Source organism: Oryza sativa, mitochondrion (assembly GCF_034140825.1).
Source record: "Oryza sativa Japonica Group mitochondrion, complete genome".
Taxonomy (NCBI): domain Eukaryota; kingdom Viridiplantae; phylum Streptophyta; class Magnoliopsida; order Poales; family Poaceae; genus Oryza; species Oryza sativa.
In genome coordinates, this window is record NC_011033.1 from 80,001 (window position 1) to 91,900 (window position 11,900).

The 11,900-nt window shown below is 47.5% G+C and overlaps 1 protein-coding gene across 1 annotated transcript, besides 32 other annotated features; it reads right to left on the reverse strand.

Moving 5' to 3' along the window:
• Window positions 1–4,885: 4,885 nt before the first annotated feature.
• Window positions 4,886–10,873, reverse strand: nad7 (NADH dehydrogenase subunit 7). The gene is given in 5 exon segments: window positions 4,886–5,147; window positions 6,832–7,075; window positions 8,072–8,538; window positions 9,849–9,919; window positions 10,731–10,873. Coding segments are annotated over 5 exon segments (1,187 nt in total).
• Window position 4,947, reverse strand, in nad7: a sequence feature (C to U RNA editing).
• Window position 4,961, reverse strand, in nad7: a sequence feature (C to U RNA editing).
• Window position 4,968, reverse strand, in nad7: a sequence feature (C to U RNA editing).
• Window position 4,983, reverse strand, in nad7: a sequence feature (C to U RNA editing).
• Window position 5,098, reverse strand, in nad7: a sequence feature (C to U RNA editing).
• Window position 5,145, reverse strand, in nad7: a sequence feature (C to U RNA editing).
• Window position 6,919, reverse strand, in nad7: a sequence feature (C to U RNA editing).
• Window position 6,986, reverse strand, in nad7: a sequence feature (C to U RNA editing).
• Window position 7,016, reverse strand, in nad7: a sequence feature (C to U RNA editing).
• Window position 7,021, reverse strand, in nad7: a sequence feature (C to U RNA editing).
• Window position 7,031, reverse strand, in nad7: a sequence feature (C to U RNA editing).
• Window position 7,057, reverse strand, in nad7: a sequence feature (C to U RNA editing).
• Window position 8,072, reverse strand, in nad7: a sequence feature (C to U RNA editing).
• Window position 8,173, reverse strand, in nad7: a sequence feature (C to U RNA editing).
• Window position 8,218, reverse strand, in nad7: a sequence feature (C to U RNA editing).
• Window position 8,305, reverse strand, in nad7: a sequence feature (C to U RNA editing).
• Window position 8,368, reverse strand, in nad7: a sequence feature (C to U RNA editing).
• Window position 8,398, reverse strand, in nad7: a sequence feature (C to U RNA editing).
• Window position 8,407, reverse strand, in nad7: a sequence feature (C to U RNA editing).
• Window position 8,416, reverse strand, in nad7: a sequence feature (C to U RNA editing).
• Window position 8,436, reverse strand, in nad7: a sequence feature (C to U RNA editing).
• Window position 8,500, reverse strand, in nad7: a sequence feature (C to U RNA editing).
• Window position 8,507, reverse strand, in nad7: a sequence feature (C to U RNA editing).
• Window position 8,527, reverse strand, in nad7: a sequence feature (C to U RNA editing).
• Window position 9,852, reverse strand, in nad7: a sequence feature (C to U RNA editing).
• Window position 10,737, reverse strand, in nad7: a sequence feature (C to U RNA editing).
• Window position 10,775, reverse strand, in nad7: a sequence feature (C to U RNA editing).
• Window position 10,791, reverse strand, in nad7: a sequence feature (C to U RNA editing).
• Window position 10,797, reverse strand, in nad7: a sequence feature (C to U RNA editing).
• Window position 10,829, reverse strand, in nad7: a sequence feature (C to U RNA editing).
• Window position 10,830, reverse strand, in nad7: a sequence feature (C to U RNA editing).
• Window position 10,836, reverse strand, in nad7: a sequence feature (C to U RNA editing).
• Window positions 10,874–11,900: the final 1,027 nt, after the last annotated feature.

Here is an 11,900-nt window from a genome sequence, read left to right on the forward strand (position 1 = left end):
AACAAAAAAGAACTCGATTTTCCAGGGAAGGACAGCTTTCTCTTTTGGCACGAGAGACTGATAAGGCAAGGTTTTCTTATTCCCATAGGGCAAGCTAGGCTTGGCAGAGAAGAAGGATAGAGAAGTTCTCAAGTCAAGTAGACTGGGCTAGGGCCTATTACTATAGTAAAAGCAAGCTTATAGTCGTACCACTTTTCGAGGTAGTCACGCTAATGGCTGGAGTCATGCTTTATAAGCTTATAGCCAGAGGGAGGATAGCGTAAGCAGACTAGTGAAGAGAAAGCTGAGCAGAATTCCTCCTCACGAGATCGACTTGTCTACTTACGAGAATATGCATTTCGAAATGAAAAGCTATCCCCAGAAAACAAAGAAAACGAATAGGGGCGTAGCGAAGGCGCGTAGCGATGATAATGTTAACAATCTTCTGGATGAGCTCATTGCTCGGACTCGCATATACTTGTTCTATGCTCTACAGGCTAATCTGAGTAAAGAGGAGGCGCGAAGCGTGAGATGGACGAGAGAACACACACGATCGGCACATAGCCTTCAAAGTCGTTTTTTTATTGGTAGACACCGAGAAGGGAGCCCTTGATCCTAGATCAGTAAGAGAAAGACGTAATGAACCGGACAGAGACTCCCTTGCTTTATTCAGTCATGACATGGAGCTTCGGCCAATCAAGCCTAGGTGCGGAAATAAAGTAAATGAATTCTATTCAAGCAAGACTTGATCCAAATGGATCCCCTCAATGCTGAGCTTGTTGATGAAGAAAAAGAGAGCTGAAATAGAGATTGTCTTCGGTCCACGCCCAGGCCGAAACCGAGCTATTAATCTCTAAATACGCTAATTGAATGTGCTTTAAGCAAGGAAGTAGCCGTTCAAGAAATGTAGAGGTTGCTCGACCAAAGCCGGTCAATAAGGCAGATCTGAATGCCACAATACCGGCTGTTCAATTTTAGAAAGGCCCATCTCCTGATTGTCTCAAATCGAATAAAACTCTTTAGCAATTGGTCTGACAGAACGGATGGTAAGGTGGGGGACCCATACCTTTATTCTATTCCCGTGCTTAGAGCGAGTGAATGTTTGGATCATATGCTGCCTTGCCTGATCTTACTAGAGTGAGTTTCCTTCGCTAACGAGATGATGCATATTCTCAGTCTGGACTATTCCCAGATTTACAACCAACAACTAGTCTTATCTTAGTCCATGGAGAGGAAAAAGCAAACGAAGCACGTTGAGTTATCTTTCAATTGAATTATTAAATACGACCGTGAAATGCGTAACTTATGGCTTCGGTCTCTCTCTTTCAATTCTTTGAATTGCTTTGCTTTCGCGCAGCCGGTGCTTGTTTGGCCAAAGATAACCAAATCGTCTGCATACATTGAGTGAGTAATGCACGGTGCTGTCGGTGCCAGCTTTATACCACTGATTTGACCATTTTGCTGTGCTAGGCTGAACATTTGGGGAAGATACTCCATTAAAATTCTGAACAAGTAAGGGAACAGCTCTGGATCCCAAGACAAGACTTCCTCTTAACTAGCGAGGAGGTTTAAGGGAAGTTTCCTTCACCGGGCCTGGGAAGGATAGAAAGAAGTGGAATATTCAAAGCATCCTAGTAAGAAACAAAACATGTCAAAAAATCCTTTTTCTGGGTCCCTGAGACTCTTGTTTTTCCATTTTGATGTTGTTATAGGCTTTTCACCCACCCGCCTTATTCCCTTATGAAGAGAAAGTTGACTAAATAACTAGATTCTCAAGCTCTCATTAACTTAAACCTCTTCTTTCGCCTACTTGTTTTCCTGCTTGCTAAGCGGCTTGTCTTGTTCGCCTCGGCCCAGCTTCCTTTCCGTAGTGAGAGAAGTGATTACACTCGACCATCTTCGAGGCTGCTTTCTGCTAGCCATATTCCTAATCTGGGTATCCTTCCTTGTTCAGGAATTCCTGGCCATGGGCGGTATTCACTTGATATCGCGTTCACAAGCTTCTTCTGGCGTACGTAATGTGAGGTCTTTCCTTCGCTCCGCTACTAGTTCTCCTGGGCCAAGATTGATTTGGGGCATCATGTTCAATTGTGAGTTGGACAGTTCGTTCCGGATCTGCATAGTCAGAAAATCTCGTTCCAACCGGTCATGAAAGTTAGTGGAAGTGTATGACTGCTTTCTTTGTTAGGTGATTGATAGAGTTTCGTTTTCCATAACTCTCGAGCTCATTCATCGTAGAAAGCGTGCATTGTGCTCTTCCTATCGTCGTATAAAGAAAGGTGTCTGTTTTTTCAGAAAGAGAGCAAAGCTGCCAGAAAAGTAGAATGCCGTGAACAAGGGTGGTTTAAAATCGTGCGTGAACCCCAATTTCCACTCAATGCGATAAAAGCGGAGGCCTCTCTCTCCGGGCTAGAAACAAAAACGAAAGTGCTTGCATTCCATTAGCTAGAACCCGACAGTCGAAGGCGTCTAAAAGAACTCTTTATTTCTTATTGGCTTTCATTTCACTTCGAGGTAAGACCTTATTGTCTAGTGAGTGGAGTATCATTTCCTCTCTTATCTTTGTTCTTTTCCGAACTGAATAGAAAAGAGAATAGCTCTCGAAATTGCTTTTTCCTTTTCTTATTCTTCCTTTCCTTTCGACCATCTTACTTTGAATCCGGGCTCGCCTACACTCTGTTCCGGGCAGGATGAAAGGGAATAGAGCTTTGACTGGCGCGAGGTCTTTCGCGAATTACGATTCCAAGGAGGGGGTTACATTCCCTGATGATGGATTCCTTGGTTTTATCCCAACAATACTACCCTATCCTACCTATACCGGTTCATAGCTTTTGAGAATTCTCTTACCGAGGAAGGCACAAACCTTTTGAAGTAGTGGAATTGCCAACCCTATCTTACTTTTGTTTTGGGAATGCTGATTCATTTTCCCCTTTTCTATACTACTCATTCCATTCTCTTTGTCTTTCTCCAACAGGTTAATCCTAGCATCTGATCCCTTACCAATTAGGGAATTCTGTATTCGGGTTTGTCTTAAAGTATTTATCCGGGTAAATAAGGGAAATGAACTGTTTCATTCCTCACGGCTTTCCCTCCTTGCTATTCTTACCTTTCACCTGTAATAGGTGTGATGCTATACCGGATTATCTATCCGTGGATAGTGTTTTCCTTCAGATCTGAGTATCTCACATACTTTTTTTCCAAAGGGTTCTGTTTCTGGTACCGCCAAGGGGTTGTTCACGTATTAACTTTCCAATGATGCTCTTTTGTACCTCCATATGTATCTTTTAGGCCTGTATTCAACTTACTGAATAAGTAAGAATCCCAACTTACTCTCTAGCTTGAAGCACTCTTCAGGAATTTCTAAGAGGGGGAAAGAAGTCAAACTCAAGCCTATCCGTCCCCTCCTCTGGGAAAGAGGAGCAGGCTGTTAGGCAGCCCGGGTTTAATACAACCTCTAGGGTAGGCCGTGAATCACACTGTCAAAAACAGAGTAGTTTATACACTCCAACAAGGAAGAAATGGGAAGGCTTAAGAAAAGATATCGTCTTTGATTTACTTATCCTTAGTAACCTACTTACTCCTCAACCTATACTATCGGATCATAACGTTCGTGATACGTGTTTAAACCCTCGCTCTCTTTTGTTCAAAGAGTGTGTATCAACCTATACTTGGATTAAACCAATCCCTATAAGTGAGTTTAGTTAGCTATCTCTTGCGGCGTTCTCTACCGGGAGAGCTCGATCTTCCGCATACGTTGAGTATCGTTTAGTGTAAACTTTTTCCTATGTTTAATAACATTCTCCCCTCTAATTACCTACCCCTTATCGAAGGATAGGTATAAAGATACAATTGAATAGAAGAGGAGGTTGTAGCAGCACTCGTATATGCTAAATATCATATATTAGGCCCGTGGAACTGACAGCACGCCGAACTAATAATGGGGGGCGACTCGCCGGAGTCGAACCGACATAGGTTAACCCTATCTTCCAATAAGGGGAATCGCTTTGGTTACGCAGTTCAGTTGGCGCTAACAACCAACTTACGTTTGCGGCCCATCACAGGCAAGGAAATCGTTCCAATTCTATATATGAAAAAAAAAAGAAAGAGGAAAGCGTAAATCAATTTAGTTATCTTAGCTCTTTCAGGGAATCTTCTCTAGAGCCCTACCTGGAGTACTAGGATCTTTCCTTAGTCCTCCCAGAGACTGCATGCAAGAAAACCGTAGGGAAGAGGACAAGCTGGAAGAACACTCCCAAGATAAACTAAAAATCCACGTTGACGCAATCTCTCCACTTTTTGACCAGCAGAGGAAAGGCACACAGAGGGTGCAATTACATCAAGAACGAGGTGGAAGGAGCATAAGCTCTTGTAATAAGTCCGGTTTTTTGGCATCATCTATCTATGGGGCCGTACACGTTAGATAGCGGGAAGGTATAACATCTGCCGGTAGGAAGCCCATCTGGAGCGGTTTGGTTTACTAGCATTTCAGGCATTATTGAATATAGTTGCAAGTTTTGTTTGGCTGTAGGCAGAAGTCTTTGGTTCCGCTTTGTTAACAAACGTGCCTCTCTTTGCTTTCTCACTTTCCCAGAACTGCTACTTTCCTGCTTTTAGTACATTGCTTTTCGTATCATCTATGAGAATTCTCGTTTCAGAAACTCCTCAATATAGTCGTTATGGCAATTCTAACCATGTAGATTTTATTACCAAATTGTAGTTTTTTCTTTTGCCAATTCCACGCCTCTGTAAAAAAATGCCTAAAAGGGAGGGCGAGAGTTGAAGTGGATGGCCCTTCTATCACCTGAAAGGCTGAAACTCAGGCATGGCTTTACATGGCACACTTGCTTTCTTTCAGGCTGTTTTGGCTCGCAATAAAGCTAGGGTCCTGATCGAGCAAGACTACGTCCTATCTATCTACCTCTCCAAACACAATATCTTGAGTACCTATGATGGTGACTACATCTGCTGGCATGTGATGTTTGGACATAGAATCGAGTCCTTGTGAATGGGCAAAGCCAGGTGCTCTTATTTTACAACGGTAGGGACGATTACTCCCATTACTGACAAGAAAGACACCAAATTCACCTTTAGGTGCTTCAACTGCGGTATAGGTAGAAGGAGCTGGTACGGAAAAACCTTCTGTATAAAGTTCGAAATGGTGAATTGAGGTAGAGTAGACCGATGATCCGGTAGTCATTTGGCCGGCTATGGAAAGAAAAAGCTTGCATCTGCTCCCCTTAAACTATAACAGGTCCCATCTCTCTCCAAACCTAACGTGGTAGTTTCCCATCATAAGGCTTTCCATCTATAGATTGATTGAGCCATTACCCACCAAGGATCCCATTCGTTCAGAACTCAGTTGACTGCTTCTATAGATAAGGCGGAACGTCCTTAGTTCAGCATTATAGCACATAGTCTCCGACGCTACTACAGCGCTTCGCTAACTCGAAGCGCCTCGCTATGAGAATGACGCTTCGCTAACGCTCGGCTAAGTCGTCGAACCCTCGCGCTGACCATTCACTTTCTCAGTAGCAAAAGCGCTTCTCTTTGCCCCTTAACTTAATAAAGTATTTGGAAAAGAAAGAGATTCTTGGTTTTATTGCTCCTCATCTGCGCTCGTCAAGCCAACTTAGCTTTTTGGGAGGTGAAAGAGGGGTTGAAGCGGACATTTCGAAATGACAGCATCGAAGATATCTATATACACAGGAACGCTTATTCCGGACTGCGTTCCGGAAAAAGTAGCCTACTTGACAGAAAGGGCGGGCACTCTCGGCTCGGAGGTAGGCACTCTCGTCTTTCAACCCCACCGTCACTTTGAATTTAGTGGGGCACTGTTTACTTACAGCCTCTACGAGTTGCAAGTGAATGGGGCCGGTGCGTGGTGAACGGAAGGGTTCATCAAGCCATTTCTCGCCTTAACCCCTAAACAAAATAGGAAGAGGGGTACTTGACTAATAGGGGGCAATTGCATCGCACCTGACTGTGAGGGACCTCTTGATACCTTATGTTCACTTCCTAACTAGTAGCCGGTTTCCTGTCGCGGACCCAGTGCGCGGAGCCCCAACGAGGAAGGTGTTAGTGCTTTCTCATGGGGTCAATAATACTAATCCCTCTTTTTGTGCCGGGAAGAAGATAAGAAAAGGCGAAGCCTTCTCTTGGTTTCCCCACCTGTTGCTTCTAAAGGCTGCCCTCTCTCGGCTGGATTTTGGTCCAGCCTACTACGAGGATCCCGTATCCCGTACATCGTCTTTCTCCCTCCTGGGTTCCCGTGGTTCCTATGCCGCCGCGTTTCCCGGTCCTTTTCTTTTAGTGCTTCGACCCGAAGCGATAGCTTGACGCGTTTTCCGTGGATAAGATGGCAGCGCTCCAGCTCACTAAAGAATGGGACGGCAGTGGTCCGCCGGCAAGCTCGTTCTGATCTTGGACGCAGTACATTGGAATCCTGAAGCACCACCACGAACGCTACCGCGCGTGCGCCTGCGGTGCGGTAAGGCACCACCCTGTTGTGCCAGCAGCCAACTCCGGCGTGTCAGCTTAGTTATCCTCATCAAGCCACAACCTTGATGTCTAGCTTCCCAACTGGTAGACGGTTCCCTTTCCCCCGGAGCAATGAAGAAGGGAGAAGTCAGTTGATTCTTCCGAAGAACCGGAAGCGAAGCGCTATGCCGGGGCGAGGGGACGGGAAAAGAAACTGCTCCGAAGAAAGATATTGGGGTTCCCAATGCTTCTCCACGCCCAACGAGATGCGCCAACCTCGGGATGCTTTACTCCTAACCCCACGACGGTTCCGAGACGGAGCTTAACCTGAGTCTCGGTTAAGAACGGCGATGATCTACGTTTCACACGGCGCACGATTCCATGGATAGTTTCATTCGAGATCGTGATGGAGGACATAGCTTACGATCATCGGCTTTGATCATGCCACTAGGCATTTGATTAGGACATTGCACAATGATCCGAACACTTTGTCGCATCTCTTCGATACGGATACAGTAACGATCATAGCGATCTCCTCTGGTACCTACTGGTACGTCAAGATCCGATTGGTCATGAACATCGTAAGGTGCTGCTCTTCGCGAATCCCAGCATACCCCAGGTTGGGATGGGTAGGCCCACCACTTCACTTTTTCACTTTCACTTAGGCCCGGGCCAAGTCAGTGGGGGGACCCTATCGGGCTCCTTCCCCCCCAAAACAAACTGTACGTGGGAGTTTCCCTTCATACGGCTCGAATCATTCTCAGATGCCACGAGAGGCATCTTTCCTTATGATCTGGTGGTTCACACGCGCGCAAACGAGCACCGGCCGCAACAGCAAGGAACTATGACCAATAGAGTCAGACACAGAGCGTCATACTTCTTTATCTTGTAATGGTTGAGGAGTTTCTTTCTCAGAGGGTGCGGGACGCTTGCGGAGTCCGTGCCTTCCGTACCACCACAGGTCGTTCTTGGGCAGATCCCGCTCCTAAACATAAGGGAGGGATAGGGGGAAAGGGGCCGGGCCTATCATATAAATAGGGTTGTAGAAAGACCACGTATTTTCATTCGACGTTCCGGGGATTCGATCGACGAATTTGGCGAGCTGATCTGCTTTGATCCAGGAGAAAGCCCAGTCAGCCACCTTTTCGGTGCAGGTCACGTGACCTACAGCTCGGCCTTCGCTTTTTGAGACTTCCTCTACCCACATCTCTATGTGCCCGCAGCACTTTCATATGGGGAAAGATGGGCTTACCATGTTCCATCAATAGCACCTAACCTATGCCGATTTTGGCGGACCGTGCTCCACCCCGGTGAACTCATGCGGTTCCGACGTGCCCAGAGGCCAGAGGCGAATCCGTTCACGGTCCGTAGGACCAACACCATTCGAAGGTTGATGGCCCGCCCCGCCTAGAATAGGAATCTTTGACTGGGCTTACGCACATTCGCTCACTTACGCTGTCCCCCCTCAGCTCACCCCAGCCCCGGGTACGTCGTCTCCAAGGCTTCACACAAAATCTTCACTGACAACATATGCATGCTTTTGTAGGGTCAGGCAGAACCGTTGTTGCCTGATGGGAACTTCCCCCATATTGCTATCAATGTCTTCATGTCGCACGACCTCTTAACATTACACCACTGAATCCCCAATCCTTTGCTTGCTGTGCAGTGACAGTACCAATATCCACTAATCGTTGTTTCCAGATACGGTTGCCGGTTGACATCTCTTCTAATTCGTCGATACGAGAAGCAAATTGTTGTGTGGAGGAATCAATATCTCGACATAAGCCAAGAGGCAGATCTTGTGCCACTCCACCAGGTCGTATGAAACTGGCATGCATCCTGGCTCCCGGGACTCTTTCATAGAATTCCAACAATTTCTCCCGCTCCTCAAAAGCCCAAAGGAACGGAGTTGATGCTCCCACATCCATAGCATGAGTAGTTGAAGCAAGTGAATGATTTGAAATTCGAGTTATTTCACAGAATAACACTCGTATATATTGAGCTCGTAATGGTACCTCACAATTCAAAAGTCTCTCTACGGCTGAAGAATGAGCGTGTTCTTGGGCCATCGTAGAAACATAGATAGGGTCAACTACGGAACGAACAACGAAACTTTACGACAGCTTTTTCGTACACGTTCACTTGCATCACATACACAAGTGCTCTCTGAACCGTGCAATAAGGTCACCCATAACACGGCTCTCCCACTGGAGTTACCTTAGCCCCGGGCCATGCTATTCCATGATATTGGAAAAATGGCAGCCTAACTACTTATTATCATCGTCTTTAAAGCTGGGCGCCTTTTGAATATGAGTGGGGCTCCTAGTCTAGGCGGCGCCTTCGTGGAGCCAAACCGAAGGAAGAGCAAAAGGGCGAGGCCACACCCGGCTTCGAATAGGAGGGGGCTTAGCTCTGGATCCCGCCTGCTTGCAGAAATGAATGGATCAGAAAGGGGTTCTATTTCCGGGCCGGGCAGGAGGTGAAGGCCAGAAGAAGAAGAGAAGTGCGCCTTCCCGGTAAGGAAGAGGATAAAAAGGTGCTGTCATCTATCTCGACCTGTTTCCCGAGGCGTTGGAAATGAAGACCGGCTCGGAGAATCACTGGCGTGCTTTCTCCCCCCCATCGTTTCGCCAACAAAGAAGTCATCCTTGACTTGACGATTGACCATTCCATCCCTACCGAGCCGCCTCTTCGAAGTATTTACCTCTGCCTTTCTTTTTTTAGAACATACCCTTCAAATCAAAAAGCAAAAATCAAGAAAAGTTCCTCGTCTGTGATTTAATCGGCCCTAAGGGAGTTTACTCGACCCATTCTCCAGTCTCCCGCACTGCTCAAGTGTGCGACTCCGTATGAGGACCTCCTTCCCTTTTGCTCTGCCCACTCTCCGTTCACACGGTTATCAAAGCGGAGGAAGGGTGGGCAGCAGGTACCACGAGCCCTCTGTCCCACACATCTATCAAGAAGCAAGTGTAGTTCACCGGTTCCACCGAATGCTCCTATCTCTCGGCAAAGATCGTGTGAGTGTGCAGTTATGCTTCGGATGCTTCGCCATGGAATAGATCGACTCAGTTCCCCTTCTTTTCCGGTGCACTCGCTTTGTATCTCCGACACACAAGGAAGGACGCGGTGGGAAGAAAGCTGCCCTAGCCTCTGTCCGGTCGATCATTCCGCTGGCATCTTGCATTCACGCCTCCGTTTGACTGCCGCTCGGGAATGTAGTTGTAGATACGTGAGTCTTAGTGGGTCGTTGGCTCCACCTCTTATCTCCTTCTACGACATGCTGTAGTCGTCGCCATATTCAATATGTCACTTAGTCATATCTGCCTTGCAGCGGGTCAGCACCTCCGAAAGAAAGGGAGGGAGGACTTCATTCAGTGACTCCGCGATCGCCCTCTGAACGATCAAAATAAGGTAAAGCTTGAAGATAAGTTTTGTACTCGATTAATTTCTCAGTCCCTCTAGTCGGGTGGGCGCCGGCCGGCCGGATCCCCCTGAAAACCGTACGTGCGGGTCTCCCCGCATGCGGCTCACGCCATTTGAGGTGGCCCAGCCTAGCATTCATTCGCAAATCCTGTAGTGAAATTGAGACTGCTCGACCTCGGAAGCTAATTCGCGTGTAGGTGGCGCTGTCTGTCTACCGTTGACTGTATCTATTCATTGATACATTGGCTCGCCCCCCCCCTCTTTTTCCAAGAATGAATGAGCCGCTCGGACCTTCCATTTCCGTCAAATGACCCGGCTTCCCCTGGCTCTTCCACCGTCCGGGCTCCCTTTCCTCCCTATGCTCCCCCGGCGCAGGCCCACCACGCTTCGCGCCTGCGGCGTTTTCGCCAGACGGTCTTTGCCAGTAGTGCCATCCTCCCCGCAGGCTGTCTGTATGGGTGGGTTGTCCCTTGCTGCTACGTTCTGTTAGGCGCTATGAATTACAGGAAATTAAGTGGTTGACTTGGACAGCAGGCGGGTTACACGTTCCACTGTGCCGAGATGTGAGGTGCAGGTGGTGATGATCACCCCGGGGTATGCGCTAGCGCCCTTGACGGGCACTCCAGGATCCGCCTACGCTCGTGAAAACCCAGGTTGGTCCTCCGACCAGATGTGTGGATAACGAGGCCACCTTCACAACCTTCTCCCTTCTATCTTTATCCAAAGTCAGGTAGGGCGGTTCGCTTGAGTCGCTCAACCGTCCCTTTGCCCGGTGCTCATGACGCGCTACGGAACCTCCACCGTGCTAGCGGCATAGGAGCCTACTCAGCGTCAGCGGCTTCGTGCCGCACTGGAGTGATCCAATATGTGGTTCCGCACGTTCCACCACTTCTCCGTTCATTTCCAATACTGATCGTGAAACACCATGAGCAGCAGGATGTTGAGGTCCGGAATTCGAAGTGAAATTCTTGATTTGCCCGTTCCTAGTCGTCATGGGAAAGAAATAAGAAAGAAATAAGAAAGAGATTATTCCCCTAGAGCTTGTCCAGTACCACCAGTACTCAAAATGCATCTCCGCGCGTCTACCTGGCGCTTTTATTAGCCGCCTTGCATGCAAGCGAAGCGCTATTGGCGGCAATTAATAGCTCACTGAGCGATGATTGATGCAGTCAGTCAGTGCCCTCGATTATTCCTGATAGAAGGATCATGGCGCCCCGGAACGGAAGCATTCCATCCAGCAGCAGCATCTCCTTCAACCACGCGAGGACAAAACTGATGTTAGCTACATTCGAGCGTTCACCGCACAGAGGCGATCTCGAACACTACCTATGATAATAAATCCAAAGGAAAGGAACAAGCAACGGATTGAGCGCACTAGCGCGAAAGAACAAGCTGCTTCTTGTTTAGGGTCTTGACTCTTGAGTCTGAGAGGGAGAAGGCTTCCCGCGTGGGCGGATTAGCAATCCCTAGTCTTCCATAACGCGTATTGGACTTATGTTTCCTCCTCCTCGAAGATGATGGATCTATCTGGTCCGGTTACGACCATTCTTTATGGCTCTGTACCAATAGTACAGATTCGATTTAGGCTCTTTAAAGAATCACCCAACTGGTTTTTTTGCTTTTTAGCAGTAATCAGAAAGTTAGCTCTTTTTCCAGACCAGTGGCCTTGGAGTTCATCCCCGTCCTCTGCCAGGTGAGAAGGAAGATGAGAGATACGTTCCTTAGAAGTCGTCTTCAACTTTCTTCCAGGAAAGCCTTTCACCGAGCGAGCAGCTAAGCGAGTTCATCCGCATCTGTTGTCGTTCAAGTAGTTCAAGGTTATTCTAGTGCGTACGGCTGGGACTTCTCTTAAAACCACCAATCCAAAAGATCTGTCGACCATCTATGACTGGGAAGGAAGTCACTAACCTGAGAACCGAGAAAACTATGTAAAAGATCTGCTCTCTTGAAATAGAAATCCTTTACGGAAAAATCTTCTGTAGCTTCCATGCTCTTGAATTCGCTCGCATTCTCTCGAAGAT